The 14,161-nt window shown below is 35.5% G+C and overlaps 1 protein-coding gene across 1 annotated transcript; it reads left to right on the top strand.

The window, feature by feature from the left end:
* Window positions 1-19: 19 nt before the first annotated feature.
* cathD (cathepsin D) lies at window positions 20-13,942 on the top strand. Its single transcript, XM_019056709.2, has 9 exons — window positions 20-332; window positions 1,729-1,861; window positions 3,449-3,572; window positions 4,199-4,317; window positions 5,275-5,474; window positions 7,382-7,504; window positions 9,552-9,696; window positions 10,962-11,054; window positions 13,145-13,942. The coding sequence occupies exons 1-9, from the start codon at window positions 259-261 to the stop codon at window positions 13,304-13,306; spliced, it is 1,173 nt and encodes a 390-aa protein (XP_018912254.2). The 5' UTR covers window positions 20-258; the 3' UTR covers window positions 13,307-13,942.
* Window positions 13,943-14,161: the final 219 nt, after the last annotated feature.

Genomic DNA, 14,161 nt, shown 5'->3' with positions numbered 1-14,161 from the left:
CGTTAATTCGTTATCTTATCATCCTAACCTGCTGCTCACCCTGCTCGTTGCCGTGAAGATCAAAACAGCGAACAAGCTTTCTTTTGTAGAACGAAAATCCTTTTTCTTATCAGTTTATTGCTCAAGTTCCAATTCGTTTCTCAGATACGACCACCGTAGCCTCATGCGTGTGAAATTCGAAAGTCAGTTAATGAATCGCGTCTAAACGTGCCTTCCTCGAAATTCTTGTAACAATTTTACCTTTGTCAAGTAGTCAAGATGATTTGCAGAAATGTCTTCATTTGCTCCCTCTTAATTTGCTTCGGAGTATCTCATGCTAAAAAATTCGTTCGGTTCGTATGATTTTTTTCTTTCCGATCTGCATGAATTCAAAGTTCTGCAGCCCATGATAAGTAGTTTCTTCCTTAGTGGGGCCTGAAGCACGTTACGAAGGGCTATTGTCTTGAGCCCAATAAAATTGAAACTTTTTTCATCAAGTATGTATCAGGGACCCTATCGTTATGTAATTGATTTGAAATTTTGAACCCAAATTTGGCACAATCAGAGCCACTGGTGCTTAATTTTAATGAACCCCCAAAGTTGTTGGGGGTAAATATGATTCTGTAGTACTTGCTGCTTAAAATTTATTTTATGACTTATATTTTTGTCTAGTGTGGATGAATTTGTGGCCTCTGTTGATCTCCTCTGAGTGGAAATCACAGGGTCTCCTTGAAGGATGCACAATTTCTCAATCCTGTTTCTAGAAATTCTCTGAAGCTGAATATTGTTCATTTTTTCACAAAGAAACTGATAAGCGGAGAGCATCGGTAGGGTCCCATCTAAAATTTAATCAGATTATGGTCAAATGTCTTCTCATACGAAACTATTGGAACTATATTAGCAATCTCTTGTCAGGGTTGCAGAAGGTTCATCAGTGTATCCTTTCTATAGCAAAACGCAAATTTTCCCAACGCACTATTATACATCGCAGCCATAGTAATTTTGACAAAAAATCAGCATGGTCGAAGTAAATCCGTCAAAAATTCAGTGCAATTGGAGTACATAATTTTAACAAGAATCAGTGTGAGTGAAGTAAATCCGACAAAAAATTAACACAATATTATCAAAATATCAGCATGGCTATCGCAGGAGTGTACACTGTGTTTCGCTGTGTACACCGTTCACCTGCGAGCTATATCTCACCAGATTGTGAACATTCTGCACCCCTGCCCCTTGTGAGCATTGGTGATGAGTTGCAACTGCACCACTGACCAATTTGAGTTGCTAAGACAGACTTACGTGAGGCTGTATATTGCCTGAAGTATATTTTAGGCCTCAAATAGAAAGGAACCTACCTACGCACAAATATTTGTATGATCCGGTCTATACTGTGGCTGCAGTTCACTGAACCTTGAAAACGAGAGAGACCTCCGTTTCCAACTTGAAAAAAGGATGGAGAGGCGGTTATAGGCTCATGGGCCATCCTTAGTTCTAGGTATCCCCTTAAGTCATAGGTGGAAGGCCCCACCAGGCCATCAACCTGATTTAACCTCTCCAACTCCTTCCCCCCCTCCCTTTTAGTAGAAACCCAGCAAATTAAATCAGTGCGGCAGTTCGAGTCGCTCTGCAATCATATCTATTGCAAGAATGTAATTTTTCCCTCATAAATGTATCGGTTTCACTAATATATATAGTTTTCCTCCAAGACGAATCTAAATCTGTATTTTTTTCTCAAATTTTATGTTTTAGAGTGCCGTTACACAAAATACCCTCTGTCAGAAGTGAAGCGAGGAATGTTGATCTGGACTTGAATGAAGTACGCATTCAGTATGGAGACTACAGTGAGCTGAATGGCCCTGAACCGTTACAAAATTATATGGATGTAAGTTGTATTTTTATGAAGGTGAACAAGAGGTACTAGCTAATGTTACCATAAGCTTCATAACAAAGATGAACATGTTATTGTCCTGAAACTGATCTTTGAATTTAGGTAACAAACAAGAGTCACCATCTAAATTTCAAGACCATAACTCAATTTTTTCACCAAGTAGGAAATTTTTCTGGAAGGAATAGGTCCTTATGGAGTCATGATAATTTAAAATGTACCTAGAGCATAAACATCTCAAAATTTTTCCTCTCATGCCTTTCCATCCGTTATTCTCCTCCTTCAAAGTTTCAAGCAGGTACTTTGAAAAAATTTGGTTCATAGTCTTTAAAAATATGCCTAGAGCTTCAAGAATAACTTGTCCCAACATAGGCTCTCCGAATGCTAAGGATCAAACTGAAAGTGAACATTGCGCACATGAAATCTAATCAGAAAAGTAGTGAGTGTTTTAAAAATGCAGGCATCTGATATTTTTGACCAATTTTATATTTAGAGAGAAACTGTTCACTTCTAACTAAAACTCATCAAACAGACAACAATCAAGAATCTCTCTCTTTCAAGAATGTTATGGTGCTCTCAATTAATGTAGTTTAGTATGAGAGTATAGAAAAATTGCAGGTCTGTAGACTGCTGGTCGTCAACGTTTGCTGACTTGAGAAATGAAATGATATTTAAGAAGAATCTAGACCACACTGGTACCTTATTAAGTGGATCCTCCCATGTTATTTTGAGGCTCATCTTAGTAGCAGTTAAATGTAAAAAAGAAATGATCGTAAACTTGTAAATTTTGAGAGTCAAAATTGGAAAGAAAAAAAAAAGAGTGTATGCACAATTTAATTTAGAAACTGTTTTTTTTATTACATCAAGATGCCATCCTGTATTTTTTTTTTTTTTAATGTTAGTCATGTAAACTTCTACTGTTGGATACAAATTCCATGTTGTATTATTTTTCAATGTAGTATTTTCCCAACTTCCCTATCCCTTTCATTCAAGGATGAGTAAAAGTTGGAATAATCTTCAAAATGTAGAATATCTCAAAGCTCTTCACTCCACTTGTCTACAAGGAAAGCTGTATTTTTTGCCACCCTTGTGCTTTATAGGTATCAAAGAATTTTTAAAGTTCAAGGATGGAGTCTGAAATCATGTCAGATCTACCAACATCAAGAATCCCAGCATCTCTCGCTTCAGTTGTTGAGAAAACGCTTTCATTATCTTATCGTTTTGTTTACCAATGTTTTAATTTATCAACCAATTTATTTATAAATTTATCTGTGCTTAATTGCTTTATCAATGTTTTTCTTCCACCAGTGACAGCATCTATATTAAAAATTTAAATTCATACATTGACACACACATGCTTATGCGCACGCATACATGCACTAATGGTAATATTTCTAAGCGGAACAAAAGCATACACCTCTCCAAAATTTTTTAGTTGTATAATGTTGAATTATGCTTTTCTTTTCTTACAATCTTATGTTTGATGTAATATTTTTACAGGCGCTGTTATGGTAGTTTGAGTTGCCTCTTTAATTGGTCTAGTCATTGAAAGTTCATGCCAGTGTGTAATTTGTTCTGTTCTAGGCACAATACTATGGCCCAATCACCATTGGAACTCCTCCTCAGAATTTTAAGGTTGTTTTCGATACTGGATCCTCTAACCTTTGGGTGCCCTCCAAAAAGTGTAGCATCACCAACATAGCATGTTGTAAGCAAGCAATTTCTAAAGCTTCCTTTCTCTTGTCTTTAATTTAATGAACAAAAACGTTCTCTAACTGCCTCTTTTTATTTTGTATATTTTAATGTGAAATGATAATTTTTTATTTTGTTCTTAGGACATTCAGATAAGTCCCTACGTTTTTATTTAGAAATGAATTATGAATCAGGAGTAGCTACCTGTTTCTAAAGTGTAATCAAAGCAAAGGTCTTAGAATAAGAGCTAACGTGGCACTAAAAAAATTTCTGTTTGAATGCCCGTATCAAATCAATGACTTTAACCCAGCTGTACTTTCACCTTGCTTCTTGAATACTTGACCTTAAATACCGATATTGAATTATTAGGACAAGTAGCAAGTTTCTGTGGATCCAATTTTTTTAAAACAATCCACACAAAATTCCAATTACGAAAGCAAGTTTGTTACTTGTGGAAAAAATAGGTGGATTGACTTTAACATTTTTGTATGGCTCTGAATTCAATAAGTTTGCCTCATGTATTTTTGTAAATTGATGAAACTTTAAGCTTTTGTCTGACTCTGCTCGCAATATTTTGTCAGAACTCCTTCATGAGCTCATGCATGAAATTGTATTTCAACCCTTATCTTTTACTTTTTTCAGTGACTCACAGCAAATACAACAGCAAAGCCTCCTCCACCTATGTAGCTAATGGCACAAAATTCCACATTGCTTACGGATCTGGTAGTCTCAGTGGATTTCTCTCTACAGATACTGTTTCGGTATTATTTATTTACTTTTACTTTCTCCCTCCCAAACAGAATTGTGATCCTATCAGTTTTATCTCGTTTTTTGCAAGATCTTGGAAGATACGCCAATTGATCGAAATCAAATCTTCTCTTTACAATGCTTCAATTAGTAGCTAGGTCATGTTATTAGCAGAAGCAGTTGAGATAAAAGAATGAAGTGAAAATCTACACTAAATCACCTCAAATGAATTTAAGAGGAGTGATGGAGTAAAATAAAATATAATGAGTAAGTAAAACTTAACATTCAAAATTATTAAGTAGACATAATGAAACTGCTAGCAGTGTACATCAAAACCAATCTGTTGTCCAGCATTGTCCACCCTATTTGACCTCGCAAAATCATTTTTTTGCAGAGATAGCGCTGGTTTGACTGCATTGTTTTAAGTCTTATTTTGGGCCTTCATTCTATTCACTCATTTAGGGATTTCCATCGAGTTATCAATGCCTTTTTGGGTCCATGTCCCCTTTAAACATATTTTATTTTATGCATGGTCTTTGGTAAGATTGGAATGCTAATTGCGCAAGAACTTTGAAGGACTCGTCTATTTTACAGGAGAAAAAGAGCAGCAACATGTTTCACTTATTTTAAACAAAGCATTGAAGGTTCTCAAAAAACCGAATAGCGAATGCTTACAGTGGGCCTTCATAGTAAAGATGAAGATGTTTTAAGTTCACAATGAGGCTGAAAGATGGTTTTGACATCCTGAAGAACATAAATTTTTTTATTTTATTTCTTTGGAATTATTGAAAAAGACTTCCTTTGTTTAGCCAAGTTCTCCTAAAATCTTCGTTGATCAGTGTGACCTAAGTGTACTGTCTTGAAAAACTTTGTTTCCTCTGCCGAGTTTTCTTGTATACATTGCACTAGCATTACGCATTTTTAAGTATTTTTCAGTTTTAATTTTCAGTTAAGTACATTTTTGTTTACAGATTGCTGGGTTATCTATTGTAAACCAAACATTTGCAGAAGCTGTGACAGAACCAGGTCTAATTTTTGTAATGGCTAAGTTTGATGGTATCCTAGGACTTGGATATGATACAATCTCTGTTGATGGTGTTGTTCCTCCCATCTACAAAATGTACCAGCAAGGTTTAATTGACGCACCAGTTTTCTCATTTTATCTAAACAGGTTAGATGTTGATTTTTTTTTTTTTTTCTTTGCAGCTCCCTCATCATTATGTGGATTGCATTTTGCAAAAAGGAACCAAGAGCATTCCAGTGTTGCTTGGATTGTGCAACTTACCCTCTTTGCAACCTAATAACTGAAATCGTGAAGAAAATTAAATTCTAAAGAGTAATTTTCATCTTGAATTTATAGTTTATTGAGACTAAAGATACAACTTGTTAAGAGGATCAGTTTATATTTGCAAGGTAAAAAAAGTTGCACAATCTTTATAACATTGGAATGCTCTCGGTTCTCTTTTGCAAAATGCAATCCGTATGATGGTGTGGTTAATATTTAGTGTAAATGTGTGATGCAATGCTTTCTCAAGAAAGTAGGTAACTGTTTGACTTAGCACCAGAGATCAAGCTTTACTAGAATAAATCGAAGTCTTTTGACTCTCTTTCAGTCCTCAAAGAAACCTAAAAATGGTTGAATTCTAATTTCTAAAATGATTGGTGTAAAAAAAATTATTGGGTGTTTAAATTGTTCTTTTTTCCCCTAAAATTTAAGCAGCCTAAACGGAAGTTTTGAAAAAAGAAGCTTTCTTGCTCCTCATCTGTGAGACACCATGAAAATAATTTTGAGATTTGGAATAAAATCGCTGCAGCAAATCAACAACTAAAGTAAAAAAATGTATACCTATCTCAGATTGCAATGGTGTCTATGCTCATGTTTTATCGTTTTAAAGAAAAACTAAGCAACCGTTTCTTTTAAAATACTCTGTGAATTTTCTTTTCTCATTTTAGAAAAATCATACGCAATGGGTCAATTGTGCTAGTTATGGAATTGTATTTTAATGGTTCAAGCTTATAGAATAGCAAAAAATAATAAGATCTGTTCAAACACCAAGTTCTCGTGTCCAATATTAACACAGCTATTGCTCATCAAAAACCCAGCCTTGCACGGAAAAAGTGAATGTTGCTTTAGCATTCATAATGTTAAAAAATGTGCGACAAGTATAAATGCCAATTTTACAGTAAGAAAAATGCTATGTTAACTTCGCCCACGGTTAAATGAACAAATTCAATGTTGAGTCAGCACTTTTTTAAGTGTTAAATTAGCAGTTGATACTTGTCGCACATTTTTTAACAGCATAAATGCTAAATCAACATTTAATTTTTTTCTGTGTACGACGTCATCCACCGCTGATTGCATACCATGGTTCCTTCCACCTTGTTTTCATCATGCTTTACATAGAGCAACCAGAGCAAATATGTGTGTTACTAATTGATGAAACCAAGGTAGAGGGAATTACGGTGTGTATCACCACAGTAGATAACGGCATTAGCCAAGTTTTTGATGAGTGACATTTCCAGTGATGTGAATGTAGAAACATGGCGTTGGTGCAGATATTTTTATTTTTCTCTAATGATCAAAACATGACTCAATGGCTAGTCCAACTGACCCATTACAAGGAAAAATTTTGCTTGGTTTTCCAACTTTTTCTTGTATTAAAAACTGTGGAAATCAACTATTTTAAGGCTAGTTCCTCTCCAGGTCAAGTGACTTATTATTTGAGGGTTTAGGAAAGATAGATTGAAAGGATTTTCATTCCCTGAAGCATTGATTTTAAAATCTGTTGATGACTCAAGACAGTTAAAAGCAAAATCTGTGATGAGAGGAATTTTTACTGACTTATTCAAGGTAGCATCCGACAAATTCATTTTGCTTTTAAATGCCCATCGAAAAAAGATGAATTCCAAACAACACCATCGTCAATAATATTGACAGCAACAAATTTCTAGGAACTATGCTAATCCACTCTTAATGGAGAAACAATTCTTGCTGTAAGTTATTAGTTCAAGAATCCCTTATTTTGTCCTTTTCATTAATCTCAGGCAATTTGCCATAATTTATATTTTTGTTGACAGAAACACATCGACTCAGCCAGGTGGTGAGATTATTTTTGGTGGCTCAGATAGTGAAAAGTACAAGGGTGACTTCACTTATGTACCTGTAACCAAAGAAGGATATTGGCAGTTCACCATGGATGCGTAATACTTGATCCTTATTTTTCTAGTTGTTACATTGGGTGACAAAAAAGGAGGTGTTTGCATTTTATCTTGAAAAGAAGCTGATGGTGTTAGTGGGTGAAGAGATTTTTGTCATTGATTTACTCGAAAATGATGTGAGTTTTGGAGAAAAAAAAATCATACGTCGAAAAATATTTAAAATCATATTTCTTGTTGAATTATGCCAAGACAAAGGTCCTTATGGTCCTTTTTCCATTTTTAAAATCCCTGATTTTTTAGATATTGATGCCATATTTTACCCACCAACGTCACGATGTAAACCAATTTGAAACTGCCTCCACCTTCTTTTTTCTCCCTATGGTTATTATGCACCCTTCAAAGATACTAATTTACAGCGTTTTGTCTGTCTCGCCAAGCCATTTTCACTGTATAGATGCTGAAGTGAAAAACCATCTTTAAATTCCCAAGGAGTGATCAACTTGGTTGTTTTAAAGCCCAATTCACACTATCAAACTTTTCATCTGACATGATTGAACGAAAAGTTGGGTGGAAAGTTGGACGCAAGAAAATTTGATTCAATTACGGTTGCAGTTTGATATCGTCATCAGCTTGCGGTTCAAAGATACAGCTTCGGCTCATGTTGGTCGGAAGATTTTGTTCCAACTTTTCGTTCCAACTTTCCATCCAATTGGCGCTACTAATTGGATAAAAAGTTGAACAAGAAGTTGAATGTGACATCACATTTAAGTTACCGTTCAATTTTTCATCAAATTGTAGTTTTCTCACATCAGTATCACACTATCCAACTTTTCATTCGACAAGTTGCATCCAATAGTTGGATGAAAAGTTCGATAGTGTGAATTGGGCTTTAGTGTGTCAGGATTTAATGGATCACTTGACAGGGGATAAAATTACGCACCACAATACTGCCGTGCTAAGGGAAAACGCTGTGTAAGCATTCAAATGTTACTGATTTTTCTCTCAGAAAATATTTATTCATGAAGAAAATTATGAATGTTTTTTCTTGAAATTTTCTGACACTTTAGATTAAATCATAAGCAACTTGCTCTAAGAAATCCGAAGGAAAAGACTTACGTAATTTTCCAGGAAATTTGTGTTTTGTCAAAGGAAATTTGGCAATGTCCGATGGCTCCTACGGCTTTCTTCCTAGCTTTGACAGAATTCTTTCATGTTTCCTCATTAAAACTTCATAGCCTACGATGGATGCATTTACAATATTAGGAAGCTATAGTTTGATCAATAAGAATATTTTATAGATTTCATTCAGTAGATTTGAACTTGCTGCAAAAAAATACTTACTTTCGAGACAAGCCGTATACCTCATGAGAGATTCATACCCTCCTCCCATAATTCACCATGCACTCCATTACATAACAAAGAAATGAAGTAAAACATTTTAAGATGACATTCAAACCCTCTTTTTTAAGCAATTATGTACTTTTTTCATTGTAATGTTTCATTACTGTATTGAAATATCCAGACCGATTGTCATAGTGAAGGAATTCGACAGTAAGTGGCACTGTGGACTGGTTGTGAGTTAATGGGTTTACAGTGCATGTAAGAAAAGAGTAATAAAATTAGAGATTGGATGAGGAACTACAGTTGGTTCAAAGTCATATCTACTTTAAAAGTAACTTATTTTGGGATAATTTAATCTGCTTTGTCTTCTTTATTCTGCGGTTAATTTATTTCTGTTGCTATTTATTGTGCTTGTGGTAAGTTGATTTTTTACCCCGATTTTCATCTGTTATCCATGTAATGATGACACCAAGACGCATTAGCTTGAAGACTGAAGTTTAAAATTATGGAACGGTTTTGCACCTTTCCAAAATTAACGAAGCCAAGTACATATCTGCATAGGTAGTTTTATTTTTGATGCTCTGAAATTACACTCAAATTTATGGATCGGTATCTATGAGGAAAATAGTGTTACATACAGTCTTGGTAAAAATTTATAAAAAGAAGCCAGGTACACTTTTTTCTCTCTGTTTGATCCATTTTCCTTTGCTGTTAAATGTTAGCCTAAAATTCTGTTCTTTTATTTCAGGCTAACAGTTCAGGATAGCAACTTCTGTTCTCCATCTTGCAATGCTATCGCCGATACTGGTACCAGTCTCATTGCTGGTCCAAGTGCTGAAGTGAAAAAGATCAATAAACTAATAGGTGCGGTTGGCACTGGAGCGGAAAGTTTTGTAAGTTATTTTAAGTCCATTCTAATCTTACATTCTGTGGGCTGGTTTCCGCTCCGAGTCTTAAGATATTTTAGGATGGACTGAATAATGTAAAGATAGCGTTGTGTTTGGTTTTGCTTTTTCAAAGCTGATTTCTTTCCTATAGAAAGCACTCTGGGCATGAATTTTGTTCAGAAATGATGGGCTATCTCAAGATAGCTGCTACCGTGTAAGCTGGTGAGAAACGCTTCACTGAAAAAAAGGAGCTAATCCAACATTGAGGTTGTTGAAAAAGTGTGGGATGACTCTTGATGCTGATGTAATTGGACTGCATTTTGCAATTTGGAACTACAAATTTTGGCTCTTCTGGAAAATCACTTATGTGCATAGGGAAGCTAATGGCACATACGTTGTTTTTAAACCGGGCCCGAATTTATAGTTCCAAATTGCAAAATGCAGTCCAAGTTAGCATCTACATTTCTTTTGGTAGAGGAGACACTGGAGCAATTTTTGTGCCTATACTGCACAGGAAATAGAGCATATCGACGGTGAAACTACCAAACCACGTATCTCGTTTGCGGTGTTTAAAAATCTACGCTCGCATTTTATTTTTTTGAAGTAGACCAAATCAATATCATTCCTTGAAATTTTCACAGAATTTTCTCCGCACGAAGAGGAAAAATCACAGAAATTTTCAAGACTGGACGTTGAGTAGTTTTTCATTTAAAAAATAAAGTATGACAGGAAGTCTGCGACGTCGCAAACCGAGATACGTGGTTTGGTAGTTTCACCGTCGATATTCACATATAAATACAGAATGATCCATAACTGTCTGACTGCAGGAGCATGTTCTACGTGTTAAAGTAGGAGTTTTTCTTCCGTGAAATTTTTCCGTAAGTGCTTTGAAAGGGAGCTACAGCCCCTCCCTCTCAAAGCTCTGAGAAATAAGTTGTTTTTCCTGCATTTTGGCAATTGTAATGCACCGCATCTCATGATTTTGATATGCTCCCATAATTTGATTCGCTGAACTCAATAGTGAAATTAGAAAAATTGACTTCTCAATTAAAAGTGGGGTTTCGAAGGATCTTGGACTTTAAGAGGCAAACAACTCGGTATTTTGCCTTGTTAAGATTGTATTTTGCAGAGTCTCAAAACCCCCATTTTTAACTGAGATTCTTTAATGCCACCATGTTAATAACTTTACTTATGTTCATTTCCCCATCATTGGTCTGATGCACTTTCATTATTTTTCATTTACATATTCATTTATTTATTTTCTTCGACAGGTTGCTTGTGACTTGGTAAGCAGCTTACCAACCATCAAGTTTGGTATTGGAGGAAAAATGTTCGCTCTTGAGGGAAAAGATTATATTTTAGAGGTAATTATTATTTTAAACACATCTTTAGTTTTATTATGTATCAGAATTATTTTCCTTAATTTTACTTAATTTTAATTTAACAAGGGGACCTTACACTCATGTCTCCTCAAAATCGATCGGCGTTTGGCCAAATTGTAGTTCATGAAAATCCATTAGTCATGTCTTTAAGCGTTTTTGCCAATGCCCCCCGGAAAAGGGTAAAATTGACCTCCGAATTTCAGGGTGCGGTGGGCTGTGTGCATATGATAGGTTTGTTTGCGTGCCTCCACTCACCAGACACTGTGGTGTAGTGGCCAGCAGCAGCGATCAGTACTCTGCAGGTCTGGGGTTCAATTCCTGGCCGAACTCTCAATTTTATCCCTGGTCTTTCCAATGCTTTTTCTATTGATTGATTTTTTTATGTGCTACTTTTTTTTACTACTATCATTAACATGTCACTTTTTATACGAGTGGTTTTTTTTGTCCTCCTTCCTCTTTCAGGCAACCTGGTAAGAATCGAAATTTTTTGGTCTCATAATTGTGGAACATTTGAACAAGTTCCGAAAATTAACGCAATATATGCGCGTGTTAAACCTCTTGCTCTTTGTTGCATGCCTTTAAATTCGTTCCTTTAAAAAAGTTCCTTTAAAAATTTTTTGTATTTCCACTTCCAACTTTTCCACTATGTACATTTATTTCATTTTGCATCTCTCCCCCCCCCCTCCTATTGATGCTTCTGTGTACATTGAATCTATAACCGACACATGGAAAAACCAACCGTGGGATATTTTAATTAGACACACTAAGCAAATGAACACATGTAGAAAAATTAAAAATTCTTACTGATTCACAGTCAGTTGCAGTTTTTCGGATGGAATGCGGCGTAGAAACGATATAAGCGGAGGAATTTACGGCAGTGAGAACATTGGACAAGTGCAAAATGCTGGTCACAAACTAAATTTTTTCTAAGAATGTCATTTGGAAAACAAACTTTTTTGGCGTTTATACAACTGATATCATCCGACCTATATCGACTATCTTTCCTTTGGGGCCGTTCATAAAATACATGACGTTTATTTTCTGATTAGTCGGACCCCCCCCCCCCCCCCCAGTTAAATTCGTTTACCCAGAGAGCTTCAGACATTCTATGCCTTTTGCTCTCAAGATCACACTTCAAATGTGTCAGTTATAGATTCAATGTACACAGAAGCATCAATAGAGGGGGGGGGGGGGGGAGGCTGTTTGACCAATCAATAATATGGCCTTACATCTAGTACATGCAAAATGAAATAACTGTACATAGTGGAAAACTTGGAAGTGGAAATACAAAAAATTTTCCGGAACTTCGAATTTAAAGGCATGCAACAAAGAGCAAGAGGTTTAACATGCGCATACATTGCGTTTATTTTCGGAACTTGTTCAAATATTCCACAATTATGAGACCAAAAAATTTCGATTCTTACCAGGCTGCCTGAAAGAGGAAGGAGGACAAAAAAAACCACTCGTATAAAAAGTGACATGTTAATGATGGTAGTAAAAAAAGTAGCACATATTAAAGAATCAATCAATAGAAAAAGCATTGGAAAGACCAGGGATAAAATTGAGGGTTCCACCAGGAATTGAATCCCGGACCTGCAGAGTACTGATCGGTGCTGCTAACCACTACACCACAGTGTCTGGTAAGTGGAGGCACGCAAACAAACCTATCATATGCACACAGCCCACCAGACCCTGAAATTCAGAGGTTAATTTTACCCTTTTCCGGGGGGCATTGGCAAAAACGCTTAAAGACACGACTAATGGATTTTCATGAACTACAATTTGGCCAAACGCCGATCGATTTTGAAGAGGCATGAGTGTAAGGTCCCCTTGTAAGTCAAATTTTTGCGCAGTCTCGGAAAATTTCCAGAAAGCTAATGATAATAACTTGAACCTAATTCAAACTGTGAGCAGAATAGCATCTGTTTAACTTGAACAAGCGTTCTCTTTCAAGGAGGCTATAGTTTGTTCATGTTTAGATGCCAAGTGCTTTTTAGCAAATGAGCACAAGTAGAATTAATTTTGCATCATGCGAAGAGCTCCTCATTTTTCAGTATTTTTTTGTCCTTTAGGTTTCCACCATGGGCAAAAAAGTGTGTCTATCAGGTTTCATGGGCATTGATTTACCGCCTAGAACTGGACCTTTGTGGATCCTTGGAGATGTGTTCATCGGAAAGTATTACACAGAATTTGACCTCGCCCAAAATCGTGTTGGATTTGCAGAAGCTGTATAGTTTTAGTTTATGATTCTAGTGTTCATTCCCTGTATCTCTCTTTCATGGAACAAAAGTCAGTTGCCTTAGTTTTTTTCAAAAGGTGTAGTTAGAATGTAGAAATTCATTATTTTTGGATTTTAACTATTAATTTAAGTTTTTCCAAGTCTTAATAGTCATTAATTAACACCACTGCTCAAATAAGATTGAAATGCCTCATAATTTTGAAAAATTTTACGTTTATGAAGAACTTTCAGTCCGCACCTTTGAATTATGGTCATTTCTCCAGTACGAGAAAATTTATCTGAAACTTTGCAATTTTTCAATCCTTAAATACTCATTGAAATTTCAATATTCTTTTTTTATTGATATTAAAAGATTTTCTGTTTTCCTACTTAAAATGTTTTCCAGTTACCTTTATTGTGAACAAAATGAAACTCGGGCAAAGTCTGTGGAATTGACCATTTGAAGTCTGATTTTTAAAATTTTTAAAATAATTGTAGCTGATTGTGATACGTTTTACAAGTCAAAAGTTCCCGATGATGATCAAAGATAAAATACTCAATAGAATGAGTTGTAATAATTTGCCGGTTGTAATTATAGTTTTGTGATTTGACATATTTTGTGCACTAATAAATTTTTCTAATTTATTTTGAATGAGGTCTCTGAGTATCTCCTTTTTTTACTTTTTAGGTTTTTGCAACATCCTAGTTACTCCTCAATGAACCTATAGCAAGAAAGTCCTTACCCCTCACACGTATGTTTGCCTCCCTTTTATTCCAGAAATAAAAATAAGTGATGGCTATCTTTACTTCCCTTTGTCTAACTGCCATAAGCAGTTACGTGATATGGACCACAATCTTTGCAGCCCCCCTC

The sequence above is a fragment of the Bemisia tabaci genome, chromosome 5, assembly GCF_918797505.1.
Source record: "Bemisia tabaci chromosome 5, PGI_BMITA_v3".
NCBI lineage: Eukaryota > Metazoa > Arthropoda > Insecta > Hemiptera > Aleyrodidae > Bemisia > Bemisia tabaci.
Note: the sequence above shows the minus strand (reverse complement) of the source record. Positions and strands in the feature narration are given on the sequence as shown.